Genomic DNA, 14,148 nt, shown 5'->3' with positions numbered 1-14,148 from the left:
TGGCCTCTTCATTTACCTACCGTTCATTGACGAGAAAATGGTAAATATCAAACTGTATATAATTCACATTTTTGTTTATGGATTCTCTTAACCACAACTTCTGTTGTGGTTTTTGTGGCTATATGAAAAGGAAAAATATTCCCGACGCGCTTAATAAAAATAAAAGAGGATCGCTTTTGGAACAAAGTTCTCTTTAAATGTAAGTTATAAGATCTGTGAATCTATATACGGGCGATCATGAATCCGATCGGAAAAGTTATTGGGTTGTTTATACAGTGAGGTTGAGGGGTCTGTTATGAGCACACGGGTGAACCGCTCCAAATGTTTCTCATAAAATCTGCGGAACTTCAACTCGGATCTTAGACACAGTAAGTACTCTTTTTCCATGGATGTGACTGGAGGTTCACTAGCCAGCATTAGTAGTGGATTTAGGATAGACACAAAGTTAGATGTGGAGAAAGTGAGGGGCGGGTGTGGGCTGTTGCGTGGCGCCCGCATTCCGCGCACGGCCCGCCCGCCCCTGGCCGCCCCCGCTCTCCCACCCAACACTCGTCCGCCCGCCCGCCCGCCCGCCCTTTGTTGCTCTTCCAGCCACGGGCGGTGTCCCTGCCACCTGCCACCCACTCAAACCTCACGGTTCTCCCCATCACCACCATAACAACAAAGTCACCTGGCAGCTGACCCACACCTGCATGGTCTTGCCCAGGTGAGTGCCAGGTATGATGAGTCATAACTTGCAAGCTGTGGATGCTCACACCCGGATACCTAATCACTTATGGAGGCTTATCATTAAACCTGTGTGATATAGAGAACCTGGAAGCACTGAAATTGTACCCCATGACACTTGCAATACAAGGAGTGGATAAACCTGCTTACTGTGGGTTGAACCAGGCATGGAGACTCACAAGAGATTTCTTAAATATTTACCAAAAAGGTTTAGTAACACACCAGTTTAGTATTGCCAACATTAGTACATGTAATTGGTTTCGTATCACAATTTTTGTTTTTAACTAGAGGTGTATTTTTATTTGTAGTTTACACCCGGTACAAGTCTGGAACCTTCTGATACATAACATAGTTCCTCTTGTTCCCCCTTCCCTATGTAATTATCGTCATCATCATTTTATTGCCATTTTCCACGCTTGTGTGGGTTAACCGCGGTTACCTTGCTGGTCAGGTTAATTGATACACTCATAGGAGTGACAGAGCTATGTTTCATTTTAGCAGGAATGAACCAGCGAACATTACCTAACTTCACCATACTGTACCGAACTTTACTCAGTGGTCTCCCTAAAATCAAACATATTTCAAAATGTTTTATTTTGGTTTGTCTCAGTACTAAAGTTGAGAAACCTAGGCAGTGGTGAGGTAAAAAAATATATCTAAGTACACATAGTAAATTTTGGTAATATGTATTGTACTTAACGGGTGTAAAATCACGAGCGCCTTTGTTAACATTAAGCGAGACTGATTACATTAAATAATTTATTGTTCATAAAATGAATGAAACCAACCTAGGGAGCCTAAACAAATTTACGTAAATTTAAGGTTTACCTAAATATTATTAGTAAATATTTGTTTAATGGCTGTAGTATATGCAAATGTGTTAAATGTGGTTGTGTATAAATTAAACTTAACCTAACCTTAATGTCATATATATATACACAGTCAACCCTCGCTTTACGCTGTCCCACATTCCGCGTTTACGCGGTACCCTGCCGAAACCGGAATGCTCACATTCCGCGGTGCGTGTACCTCTTTACGCGGAGAGCGGCTGGCGAGCCGCGCCATTTTTGGATCCAAACCTCCCGCCCTCTCCCGCCATCCGCCATGTTGTGTAAGCGGCGCGAGCAGGGTGCGCACAAGGCCGCCCAGTCATCAAAACATTACTGAGTTCTTCACCCGCCACCCACCACAGCCGGCCCAAGTCAGTGATAGTGATAATTATAGTGAGGATATGGACTTATATGGACTTTGAGGGGTTTGACAAAGAGGCCCTGCAAGCCTCTGTGGTGGATAGTGATCCAATTGATACAAGTGATACAGGTGAGGGCCAATAATCTGCCCTCTGCCTCGGAACCAACCCCCCATCCCCGTGTGCCCAGCCATCTTTTCTACTAATGTAAGTGTTAAAAAACCTAATATTATTTATATTTCTCTTAAATATTAATTGTGTGTGCATACCATCATAAAATTAAGAAGTTATTTTTACTACAACGTAGGTATTGTGTCTGAAAAAGTGGAGTTTGGGGGTCAGTCGGTCTATTTCAATTAATCCTATATGTTATGTTGTTCACTTTACGCGTTTCTCACTTTCCGCGGTACCCTGTGGGTTGAATTAACCGCGTAAAGTGAGGGTTCACTGTATATATATACAGTGGGGTATGCTATAACGAACGTAATTGGTTCCAGAACCTTGTTCGTTATAGCATTCGTTCGTTATAGGATTAATCCGTTCCAGGCCCCCAAATACAACCACTTAACACTGAAAAAATTCTGTGGAAAATGTAAAAAATACGGTACTTTATCTTACCTTAGTGTTATTCAGCATGCAGGTACCCCTAACCACTGGCACATCACTATCACTTCCACTGGGAGTCTTGGCTTTAAGGTCCTCAAACAATTGTCTGGCCTTCTCACAAATTATAGCTTCACTAATGTTACCACCTGCCATTTCTTTCTCCTTTATCCACACTAAGAGTAAATTTTCCATCTCTTCAATCACATTACACTTTGCTTTGCTAAGTCTAAAGATTCCCTTAGCCACTTGCACAGTTTTTAACTCCTCTTTATTCTTCAAAATCGTACATATAGTCGATTTAGCCATCCCATATTCATCACTAAGTTTCGCAATGCTTCTTCCATTCTCACGTTTCTTTATAATTTCTTTCTTAGTTTCAAGGGTTATTAGCTTTCTCACTCGCTTTGGACGACTCATTCTTACAATTGTATACTTGTATAACAAAATAGTTATACAAATAACGCGAATTTCCACATCAAAAGACGAAATTTCAACAATAACAGTGGTGCACTGGCTACACAATGAGACAAAGATGGCGCCTGACGCTCTTGTTGTGGGTCGCGGTACAACAATATTCATGCGCCAGGCGAAATAGTCCCGTATTCATCCGCGTTCGTTGTAGGAGTTGCGTTCGTTATAGCATTCTCAATTTTATAGGTAAAACCGTTCGTTATAGGAATATTCGTAGTAGGATCCGTTCGTTATAGCATACCCCACTGTATATATGACATGTCTCACAATCATATCTACCAACCCAAGTTCTGTATTTTGCATTTATTGGGTGGGCTGGATCGACGGCAATGCTCAGTGTATGCTTCTATTTAATATACCGGAAGGTTCGCCTCCCGGCGAGGAAGCAAAGTAAGGTTAAGTGGGTTTCTTTGGTGAGGCTGGTGAGGTCTTCTAACAGTGCTCCTGCTTTTTGTTTGTCTTATCAATTAAGTTAGGTTAAGTTTAATTTTGAAACAACCACTTTTTAACACATTTGCATATACTACGAGAGTTCGCTATAAAACACATTGAAATTGCAGCGTTTTAATATTAGTTTTTTATGAAAAATCTGCCATGGGTCAGTCGTCAATAATTACCATATATACAGGGTATACTGGATATATACAGGGGGGTCCCCTAACCTACGAACGCCCACCGATACAAACAGGGTTGAACTTAAAATTCACAGTACAGTAGTACTGTATTTTATTTACATGATGACTTATTTTTTACTTAAATTTACTGCATTATGTCATTCTATTCCTTCTTTTGTCTTAAATTAAGTGATTTTAGATGTGTAGAAGGACTAAGACTATGATATGCAGTTGGGTCTTCATTTACGCTGTCAATTGAACCCGTGGAGTACCGCGTAAAACGAGAAACGCGTAAATGAAATAACAGAACATATGGGATTAATTGAAATAGAGACTGGGCCGACCCCCAAACTCCACTTTTTCCGACACAATACGTACCTTGTAGTCAAAATAACATCTTAATTTTATGATGGTGTGCACACAATTAATAATTAAGAGAAATATCAATAATACTGTATTAGGTTTTTTAACACTTACGTTAGTAGAAAAGATGGCTGGGCACACGGGGATGGGGGGTTGGTTCTGAGGCAACGGGCAGATAATTGGCCCTCACCTGTATCACTTGTATCAATTGTATCACTATCCACCACATAGGCTAGCAGGGCCTCTTTGTCAAACCCCTCAAAGTCCATATAAGTCCATATCCTCACTATCACTGTCGTTATCACTGACTTGGGCCGGCTGTGGTGGGTGGCGGGTGAAGAACTCGGTAATGTTTTGATGACTGGGCGACCTTGTGCGCACCCTGCCCGCGCCGCTTCCCGCGTAAATGACCAAATTTACCGCGTAATTAAAGCATTTCAATTCTGGCAAGGCACCGCGTAAATCCAGACTCAACTGTAGTGGGATTTTAAACATTGTTCTGTAAGTACGGTATGCATATAGCATGTGTTCCACGTACAAATCTGACTTAAGAACGTCCTCAGGAACCGAAGTTGTTCGTAACCCGGGGATTCTCTGTAAATACCGTACAGGTGTTGGGTCATGAGCCTAAATTCTATGCCACTGTTTGCAGAATAATTACCCAGTAAGTGAGCACAATGATTACAATAGATTGGGTATTTTTAGTTTTAGTTTTAATTTCACGATTTCTCTCTGTTTGAAAGGCCTCCCAAAGGTGAGACAGGGTAAGAAGGGTATTAACTCAATAATTATGCATTTCTCTAAACATTCATTTTCACTACTGTACTGTGTTCAGCATGGAAAACTGTTTTAGAAAAATTAGGTTTATAAGCAATTTAATGGGATGGGTTTTTTTCAAAATGATAAGCTTTATTTTATAAGGACATAACCACCTACCAATTATACCAGTGCACAGTGGTTTGTTCCTGCTGGCATCAGATATATAGCGCACTGTCTGGTTTTGTTTTTAGGCTAAAGTTATTTGTGCGATCAAATCTGATTAAGTTGTTTTTAGCGATAGTTAATAATTTAATGATTCTTGAGAAACCTTCGAGCAAACGACAACTTGACAGGATTTGTCTGTATGACTAGTCAGTGTTGTTTTTACTGATCAAAGTACAGTATGTTTAAGAACATGAGGCTATGGCCTATTGTTCTTAGGTACCTGTACAGTGAAGTCAAGGTAGTTTTTTACTTGCTTGGCCACTCCAATTTGTTTGTACAGTATGCATGCAAACTATTTTCTTGAAAATACAGTATTGAAGAAAAAAAATTATTAGTAAGGTTTTGATGATTAATTTCAAACTTCCCAGATGTCCATTTCTAGTGAAAACAATCATACTGTACTTCAGATCCAAAAATTAAGTTGTTGATCTAAAGCATGTAGACTCGGTAAAAACAGTATTTTTCAGGAAGGGTTCGATGAATTTGGAACTGAACAATCCTGTTGTCTCACTAGGGTTGGTAGATGTGATTGTGAGACATTTCCTACCTATTATGGTGGGCCTAATTTAGTTCTTTCATTCATAATATAAAATTAGTTCGTTGCAATTTGATTGGTGAATAACAGTTTGCCTCATGAACCTTTCTCAAAAACCTTCATTCGTCTTGTCATTTTGTTTCGCACAAGAATTGTAAAGATACCGTTTTTACTGAGTGTACATTCCCATGGGTAAATTTGGTAAAAGAAACAAACTAATTTTGATCAGGAGGGGTATGATGAATTTTTAACTGAATAATCCACACGCAGGGCTATGAGTGCGAAATACGCCTCTCGGGCCTTTATCAAAAAGCTTCATTCGTGGTGTCATTTTGTTTTGCACGAGAATTGTAAAGATATTTTTTTACCGACTGTACAAAATAATGCTTATGAAAAGTTTAAGTTCAGTGAATTTTATGGAAATGGGTAAGGCGGGAGTAGACTTGAGGGTAGAGTCACATTTCTAATAAATTAGTTTCTGATTATTTGTGAGAGGATTTTCTCATTATTATTTATTTGTATGTGTTTTGTGTGTGTGTCTACACAAACACACACACATACACACAAACACACACACACAAACACACACACACGCACACACACGTACTGTACAGGTATATACAATACAGGTAAAAGAAATAATTGTCCTAAGGGCAAACACAAAAAGGGAATATACAGTAGAAGTTCAAAAATCCGGACTGCTTGGGGATTGGGTCGGTCCGGATTTTCGGATTTTCCCGATTCTCAGGCAGTACTTTTAAAATTTAAATTTAAGGAGGAATAAAGAAGAGATGAACAGGTACATTTTGATAGTTTATTCATTAGCAAATATAGCCTGCTTCATTAATTAAAACGAGCCGTTTTAAAGAAAAAGCTGTGAATTCTAGAATTTTATTCTTTGCCATTTTTATATCATAAATTGTAGACTTTCCAATGTCGTACGTTTCCATTAGAAATGTATTGTTCACACCACGTTCTATTTTCTTAATTATTTCAAGTTTATCACTCAATTTCAAAGTGTTCTTCTTTCTCTTCACACAACGAAGTTTATCTACTTTAGGAGCCATTATTATGGGCTTGTACAGTACTCTGTAAATGGAAAGAGTAGAACTCAAAATTACATACGTTGTCACAGTTTGATTGCTCGTTTTAAAGTGGCGACCGCATGGTCGCTTGTTGTCGCTGTGCAGCTGTGGCGCTCATGCTTGCGCATATATACACACAAAAGCCAGCTAAATAAAAAAAAAACAAGTTGGAGTTTTCGAAATGTCCGGATTCTCGGGTGGTCCAAATTAATGGCATCCGGATTTTTGGACTTTTACTGTATATTTCTTTGTACACAGGTAAAAATGTACAACCCCCGTCAGCAAATGTTATTCGTGGATTTGGCGATTCACGACCGTTTTGAGAACCTAACCCCTGCGAATTTGAAGGGCCTACTATACAGAACAGTACTCACACCAGATCAAGAGGATTTCTGAGTTTACTGGTGAGAAATCCAGCCTGTTTGTTATTTCTGGGTTTAGTGGTGGTATTACAGGAAGTGCTATTTCAGAACACATTGGAACAAGGGTTATGCTTTACCTTGGTACAGTACACTATCTCCTGAGAGCGGCTTTTCTCTATACAGCTACTCCTCGACTTACGACCACCTGGAGATACAACCGCCCTCGTCGTACCAAAATTTTTTCAAATTACTTATTTTCGAGTCCCGATGTTAGTGATTGCGCTGTGTACTGACAAAATTTTTGTATGTAATTCCATTTAAAATGGCTGGCATGCTTAAAAGTGAGAGTTTTGTGGTGCTGAGAAGAAAAAGATACACCCAATTTAGATTTTCTATGTATTATCTTCGCATTTTCGAATTACGACCAATTCGACTTACGACCTGGATTTGGATCTCTAACCCCGTCGTAAGTCGAGGAGTGGCTGTACTGTACTTCCCTAGGCTGTGATGTTGAGCATGGGAGGAGCCCTCGTTTAGCTTGCAATCTGGCTGGTTCTCTCTCTCAATGAAAACTATACAGTACTATGCTTAGGTTTTGACCCATTCCACCCCATGCTTCCATATTCTCATGGGATTATTCACCCCATGAAGTATTGCATGGTAGATTTAATCAATTAATAGAAACAGGTATTGTGGGAGTATCTAGAATTGTTTGACCATTGATTTTGAATTATCACTCCCTGAGTCTGATATTAAACTATCAACACTCATTAATCTCTTTCCTGTACTGTTCAGTAGTGTTCCAGCATCTTTGTGGTGTAGATTTATATAATCTTTTTCTTTTCTATTTTTAATTTATTTTTATTTTTTATTTTTTCGCCCCCCTAGGCCCCGTTGTGGGTCGATGACCTGTGCCCGGGTGGGCTATTCCCCATAAGAAAACAAACAAAAAACTGTCAGTCTGTACTCACCCCTGAAGATGTGAATTACACGATAGTGCTTAGGAACTTCGTGTTGTCTTGTTTCCTATGTGGTTATCAGCACAGTCATGTTATCTGTGACAGACATACAATACAGTACAGTACATTATATATTTTTTTCATATACATACCCTGTACCTACTGTGAAACATATTTATACAATTACAGTGAATCCTCACTTTACGCGGTTAATTCAACCCACGGCGGCCCGCGTAAAGTGAACAACATAACATATGGGATTAATTGAAATAGAGACCGGGCCAACCCCCAAACTCCACTTTTTCAGACACAATACCTACGTTGTAGTAAAAATAACTTCTTAATTTTATGATGGTATGCACACACAATTAATAATTAAGAGAAATATCAATAATATTAGGTTTTTTAACACTTACATTAGTAGAAAAGATGGCTGGGCACACGGGATGGGGGTTGGTTCCGAGGCAGAGGGCAGATTATTGGCCCTCACCTGTATCACTTGTATCAATTGTATCACTATCCACCACAGAGGCTTGCAGGGCCTCTTTGTCAAACCCCTCAAAGTCCATATAAGTCCATATCCTCACTATAATTATCACTATCACTGACTTGGGCCGGCTGTGGTGGGTGGCGGGTGAAGAACTCGGTAATGTTTTGATGACTGGGCGACCTTGTGCGCACCCTGCTCGCGCCGCTGTCCGCGTAAAGGGGTACACGCACCGCGGAATGTGAGCATTCCGGTTGCGGCAGGGTACCGCGTAAACGTGGAAACGCGGAATGTGGGACCGCGTAAAGCGAGGGTTGACTGTACTATACAGTATAGTATTCATACTTATTTCTATTTCATTGCAAAATAAATTTTTCACACACTATGTATACTGTCCTTATAACATAGTGCACAGTGATTTCTGTTTAAAAACTTATTTCAGTTTTATATCTTACATTCAGCTGATAAAATTTCAAGAGCTACTTATAAAAAGTAGTAGCTGATTGATTATTAACATGTATACCTAACTATGAAGCATAATTTAACTCACCTTGTCTAAAATTTATTTTTAACTGGTGATTTTACATTAATTTTTGAAAATGCATTTGCCATTTTGCTTAGAGATGTGCCAGGCAGTCAGTACAGTGCTGTATACTGTATTTTGCATATATCTCTCTCTCTCTCGTGAAGGGGAAGTGGTCATATCCACTTGGCCCTCTGACAGAAGGATTTTCTGTTATGTGTCACTGTGTGTAACACATACATGTACTGTATCAAACACACATATACACATTATACAGGGGTGTTGTCTTTTGGTTTCCTGTACAGTACATCAGGCATGGGCAACCTTTCCTCAGTCATGGGCTGCATTATGACTTAGGTATTTTTCTGCGGGCCAACTCAGTGAAATTTATATCCTACTTAACCCAAAATAGGGGTGGATCTAGGAATCTCAAAAGGGGGGAACTTGGTGAGCACAGCGAGCCCACTTAAATCTGACCAATATCATGGGCATTTTGAGACCATTTTGAAGCCATGTGCACTTGTTATTAAGATATATTCTGTGGTCAATAATAATTACTTTTTACTTTACAAAAGCGCCTGAGTACAATACTGTACTGCATTAAAGAAAAAGTATTGGAATTTTCTGATGAAAAGGGGGGTTCTGGATCCCCAGGACACTCCCCCCCCCCTGCAAAAGTAATGTTAAAATTGTATTAGCACTGACAGTGAAACAGTACAGTACAGAGATCCCTCGGTTAACGAAATTTTGGTTAACGAATTGCCTTCCATAAGAATATTCAATTCGGTTAACGAAATTCTTACGAAAACATGTCAACATGTTTTCGCTTGCTCACCAGCTGGTAGATTAGTCCGCCAATACAGTAATCTGTTCTAGGGCTTAAATTCGTTCCCATTTGAGTAAATATCAAGAAGGTTGTGCTATTAACTATTTTTCCAAGTTTTATATTAAAATTATTAGTCATTTTAACACTTATTTAACATAATTGCAGTACAGGGAACTAGTTTTTGGTGCGCCCATCAGGCACTTCACTTACCCACCAAGACATCTGTTTGCATCTCTGGTCAGTGGAGGTAACATCTTGCTTGTGGCTCTCTTGAACATAAACTATTTTTACGTTTTTACTGTACAATTATTGGTCATTCTGAAATTTATTTAACATATTGATAATACCCTGTATATAGTGCAGTGCAGTGTTGATTTAAAGAAAATAATCTTTAATTACAGCAATTAAACTTAAAATTTTAGTGGTGAAATTGTTATTGAATCTAGCATGGGTCCAAAGAAATCTAGAAAGGCGATTTCAATCCAGGTGAAACAGGAAATCATAAAGAAACATGAAGAAGGCATTAGAACAAATGTGCTTAATAAAGAATATGGCATGTCGGCATCAACTGTGTCGACAATTCTTGTGCAGAAAAACAAGTTTAAAGAAGTGAAAGTGAGAGACAAATCTACCAGTGTTTTTAAAGGTAGATCCTTAATTTCAGAAACAGAGAGGTTACTTCTCATTTGGATTAAGGAAAAACAAATGAAAGGAGATTCAATATCGACTGAATTTATTTGTGAAAGGGCCAGGGAAATATACAAACATTTGAAGGAAGAGCAACTTAAGGTAGTTCTTCTGGCACAGAGTTTGAAGAGTTTAGGGCCAGCAAGGGCTGTTTCGAAAAATTTAAGAAAAGAAGTGACGTTTTTAGTGTTATTAGGCATGGTGAGGCTGCCAGTGCAGATAAAGAAGGAGCAGCAAATTTGTTTTGGAGTTTAAGGAACTGGTGGATGAAGAAAATTATCTTCCACAGCAAGTGTTCAATGTGGACGAAACTGGGCTGTTCTGGAAGAAAATGCCCAAAAGGACATTCATCACCAGAGATGAAGCCTCTTTACCTGGGCATAAACTCATGAAGGACTGTCTCACTCTATTGCTTGGTGCCAATGTTTCAGGGGATTTCCGACTGAAGCCTATGCTCGTCTACCACTCTGAAAATTCCAGGGTGTTCAAGCAACAAAAGGTGGTAAGAGGACAACTTGGAGTTTATTGGAAGTCCAACTGTAAGGCATTGGTAACAAGACAGCTCTTTAATGAATGGGCTGTTGAGGTGTTTTGCCCTTCTGTGAAGAGCTACCTAACCACCAATAAACTCCCTTTAAAGGCTCTTCTCCTTATGGATAATGCCCCTGGTCATGACCCTGAACTTGCCAGCACTTTGGAGGCTCGATTTGACTTTGCCAAAGTGTTGTTTTTGCCTCCCAACACTACATCACTCATACAGCCAATGGACTAGAATGTAATCAGCAACTTCAAGAAGCTGTATATGAAGAAAATGTTCAGGAGTTGTTATCAGGCAACTTCCACTGATCCTGAACTAACACTGGCACAGTTCTGGAAGACACAATTCAACATCCTGGAGGCTGTAAAATTGATTGTGTCATCATGGCAAGAAGTCTCCATTAGATCCCTCAACTCTGCATGGAAAGCACTGTGGCCATCAGCAGTCCATGATTTTGAGGGATTTGAGGAAGAAGCGGAGTTGAACAAGGAGATTGTGTCCATTGGTCAGTCAATGGGCCTCGAAGTGGAGGAGGATGATGTGAAAGAGCTTGTGATGTCTCATGAGCAGGAACTTACTCCTGAAGACTTGCAGCAACTGGATGTGATGTTAGAAGCTGACAGTGGTGAGGAGGAAAGGGAAAGTGATGACCATATGTCTTCTTCAGAATTAAAAGATGTTGTTCACCACTGGGAGATGTTTAGGAAACTGGCTTCAAGGCACCCTGATGTGGAAACAACAGAACCTATTTTGTGTAATGTTGAGGACAAAGTGGTCTCCTTCAAAAATCAGTTAATGATGAGGAGGAGAAATGCCCCACAAAGAATAATTGACAGTTTCTTCTCGAAAAGGAAGCCTTCCACTTCAAAAAGGAGAGAGGATTTTCCTGATGGAGAATCTGTCAGTCCAGAGGTTCCTGACATTTTTATGGAAGGTGACTCGCCTTCCAAGAAGCAGTAAAATGCTTCTCCTCCACCCCCACTTCCTTCTCTTCTCCCTTCTCCACCTCCCACTTCAAATTCACATCAGCATCATCAACCAGGCGCCTTCTACATACACACCTCAAAGTAAGTGTACTTTACTGCATTTTTTTTTTTACTTTGTATGTAATTTTCGGTGAGTTGGAACCAATTACCCAAAATCCCATTGAAACAATGGTTTCGGTTAACGAAATTTTCAGTTAACGAACGACCCTCTGGAACGAATTGAGTTCGTTAACCGAGGGACCACTGCACTATGGTGGCAAAATTCAACAGACCCAGTAGTTTTTCCCATTTGTGCCAAAAAACCTCTTGCTCTACACAAAAGGCTTCTACTTGGTTTATCATATCTATTCAATATTACCTTTGCTTCTGGTAGACTGACTAACTGCTTATTGGTGTCCCAATGGAGACCTAATCAATCCAATTTCTGACATGGTAGGAGATTTGAATTGACCTGGTTTATCTTTAATCCTAGATTTTGAATTAGTACTACCCCTGCAGTGTACGTTGGGTCGCTCTTTGACAGTCTTCGAAAGAGTTTCCCACTGTCGGTCAATAGTCTAGATAAACAAAAGTTCTTATGCCCTCCTTCGCCAGGATCTCCCTGGGGATGTTCGCCAGTTTTGTAAACACTTTTGGCGCAATTATTAGGCCGAATGGCATCGCTGTTTATTGATAACTTACACCCCCCACTGCAAACACTAGAAATTTTCTGTACCTGGGAGCAACAGGCACTTTATAATAGGCATCTTCGAGATCCACGTTTGAGATCCAAGCATTGGGCGGAAGAAGATGCCTCAAATGATCGTAAGTGAGCATCATGAAACTTTTTTTTTTTTTTTTTGTAATGAACTTGTTCGGGATGGAAAGATCTAAAATCCACCTCAATTTGTCGCTGCCTTTCTTGGGGACTGGGAACAGGCAAGACATGAAACATTTCTCTTACTGCAACAATTCTATCACATCTCTGTTTACAGTTGAATTACAAATTCTGTGAGTAAGGGGGTTGGTTTTTTACCCCGTTTTTAGTAACACTAGGGGAGGGCGCCTCAACCAAGTCCAAATGAGGCCCCCTTTGATTGTCTTGTAAGCCCAGCTGTCTGGCTTCAATGGGAGGGGGTGGTCGCAAACAGCCACCCTTACTACGTCTTGAATTGTTTCCTCCTCTAAAGTTTCCTCTAGGTTGACAACTGAACCTAGCAGCTGGTCTTGTTCCCCTGTTACTCCTTCCTCTTTTAAATTTCTGAAAGATCATAGAACTACAATATTGGGAACAGTAATATTAATAGCTTGCTCAACAGCTGATCTATACTTAACTAATGCTTATTCCTCAAACAAAGCAGGAGAAAGAGGGGAAGAACATAGCAATAAATAAGCACTACCACTTTAAGCGTTATTAGTGGCTTGCTTCCTTAGCTGGGCTTTTAGTTTAAGGGCTTTCAACAACATTTCCAAAAATGAGTTGTACAGGGAATATAGAATCCCTTGTATAGCAGCAGCAAAACATGTGTCTACTTCTGAATTGTCCTCATAGTCCAGCACAAACTTAGTCAATAACTGACACAGCATGATTGCAGACCAAATATCCACTGCCAACTTCCTAAATTTGAACTCTTCCTGCAACAGTGCAGAAGCAACTGGTTTCAAATTTATTTCATAGCTTATGTCAGCATATTTTGGAGCCGACAAATACTGGGAAAGTTCATATAAGGAACTGTTTATGTCATTGCATTGGAACTTCAAAAAACTAAACTTGTGAGCATTCCTATCTGAGGGAATGAATGTTAAGTCTTTCAATATATTTCAGAGCTAATTTGGGGGCAAATATCAGGCCAAGAAATTGTAGTATCACCTTCTAAAAACAATGAATGATGACCCACAGTTGCTTGACCTTCCTGTCTCTTTTTAAGTGCTGAGAGATCAGGAAGTTTAGAAACCTTTTCATAAAATATCTTGAATAAGGAATCCACAGACTCGGATGTGGTTGAAAACAAAGAAGACTTAGGTCTTACCAATGTTACCCAAGGCCTGTTTGGATCATCCTTACACTCAATGTTCTCTATCAGTGGTTGCCAAAATGGGGACAGGATGAAGTCAGTCTCAACAGGTTCTCCCTGCTCTAGTGACTGAACAGTATTAGTACCAACTTCCTCATCCTAATTCTGGAATCCACTAAAATCGGGCTGACTAGATAGAGGTTTTTGCCTTAA

The 14,148-nt window shown here is 39.8% G+C and overlaps 1 protein-coding gene across 4 annotated transcripts in view; it reads left to right on the top strand.

The window, feature by feature from the left end:
* The first annotated feature begins 282 nt into the window (after nt 1–282).
* Nucleotides 283–14,148, top strand: part of LOC121862358 (broad-complex core protein isoforms 1/2/3/4/5-like) — a 92,164-nt gene continuing 78,298 nt past the window's right edge. Inside the window, exon 1 of one of the 4 annotated variants that reach the window (XM_042360596.1) lies at nt 283–368. Coding sequence is in view for 3 of the 4 variants with exons in the window: in XM_042360594.1 (XP_042216528.1) it covers nt 693–706 (14 nt within the window). In the remaining variant the exon portion in view is untranslated. Of the gene's footprint in view, nt 369–591; nt 707–14,148 lie in introns of those variants that run through there. The other 3 variants (XM_042360594.1, XM_042360597.1, XM_042360598.1) reach the window with 3 other exon arrangements.

This window comes from Homarus americanus, unplaced genomic scaffold (assembly GCF_018991925.1).
Source record: "Homarus americanus isolate GMGI-L3 unplaced genomic scaffold, GMGI_Hamer_2.0 scaffold31037, whole genome shotgun sequence".
Lineage (NCBI taxonomy): Eukaryota > Metazoa > Arthropoda > Malacostraca > Decapoda > Nephropidae > Homarus > Homarus americanus.
Note: the sequence above shows the minus strand (reverse complement) of the source record. Positions and strands in the feature narration are given on the sequence as shown.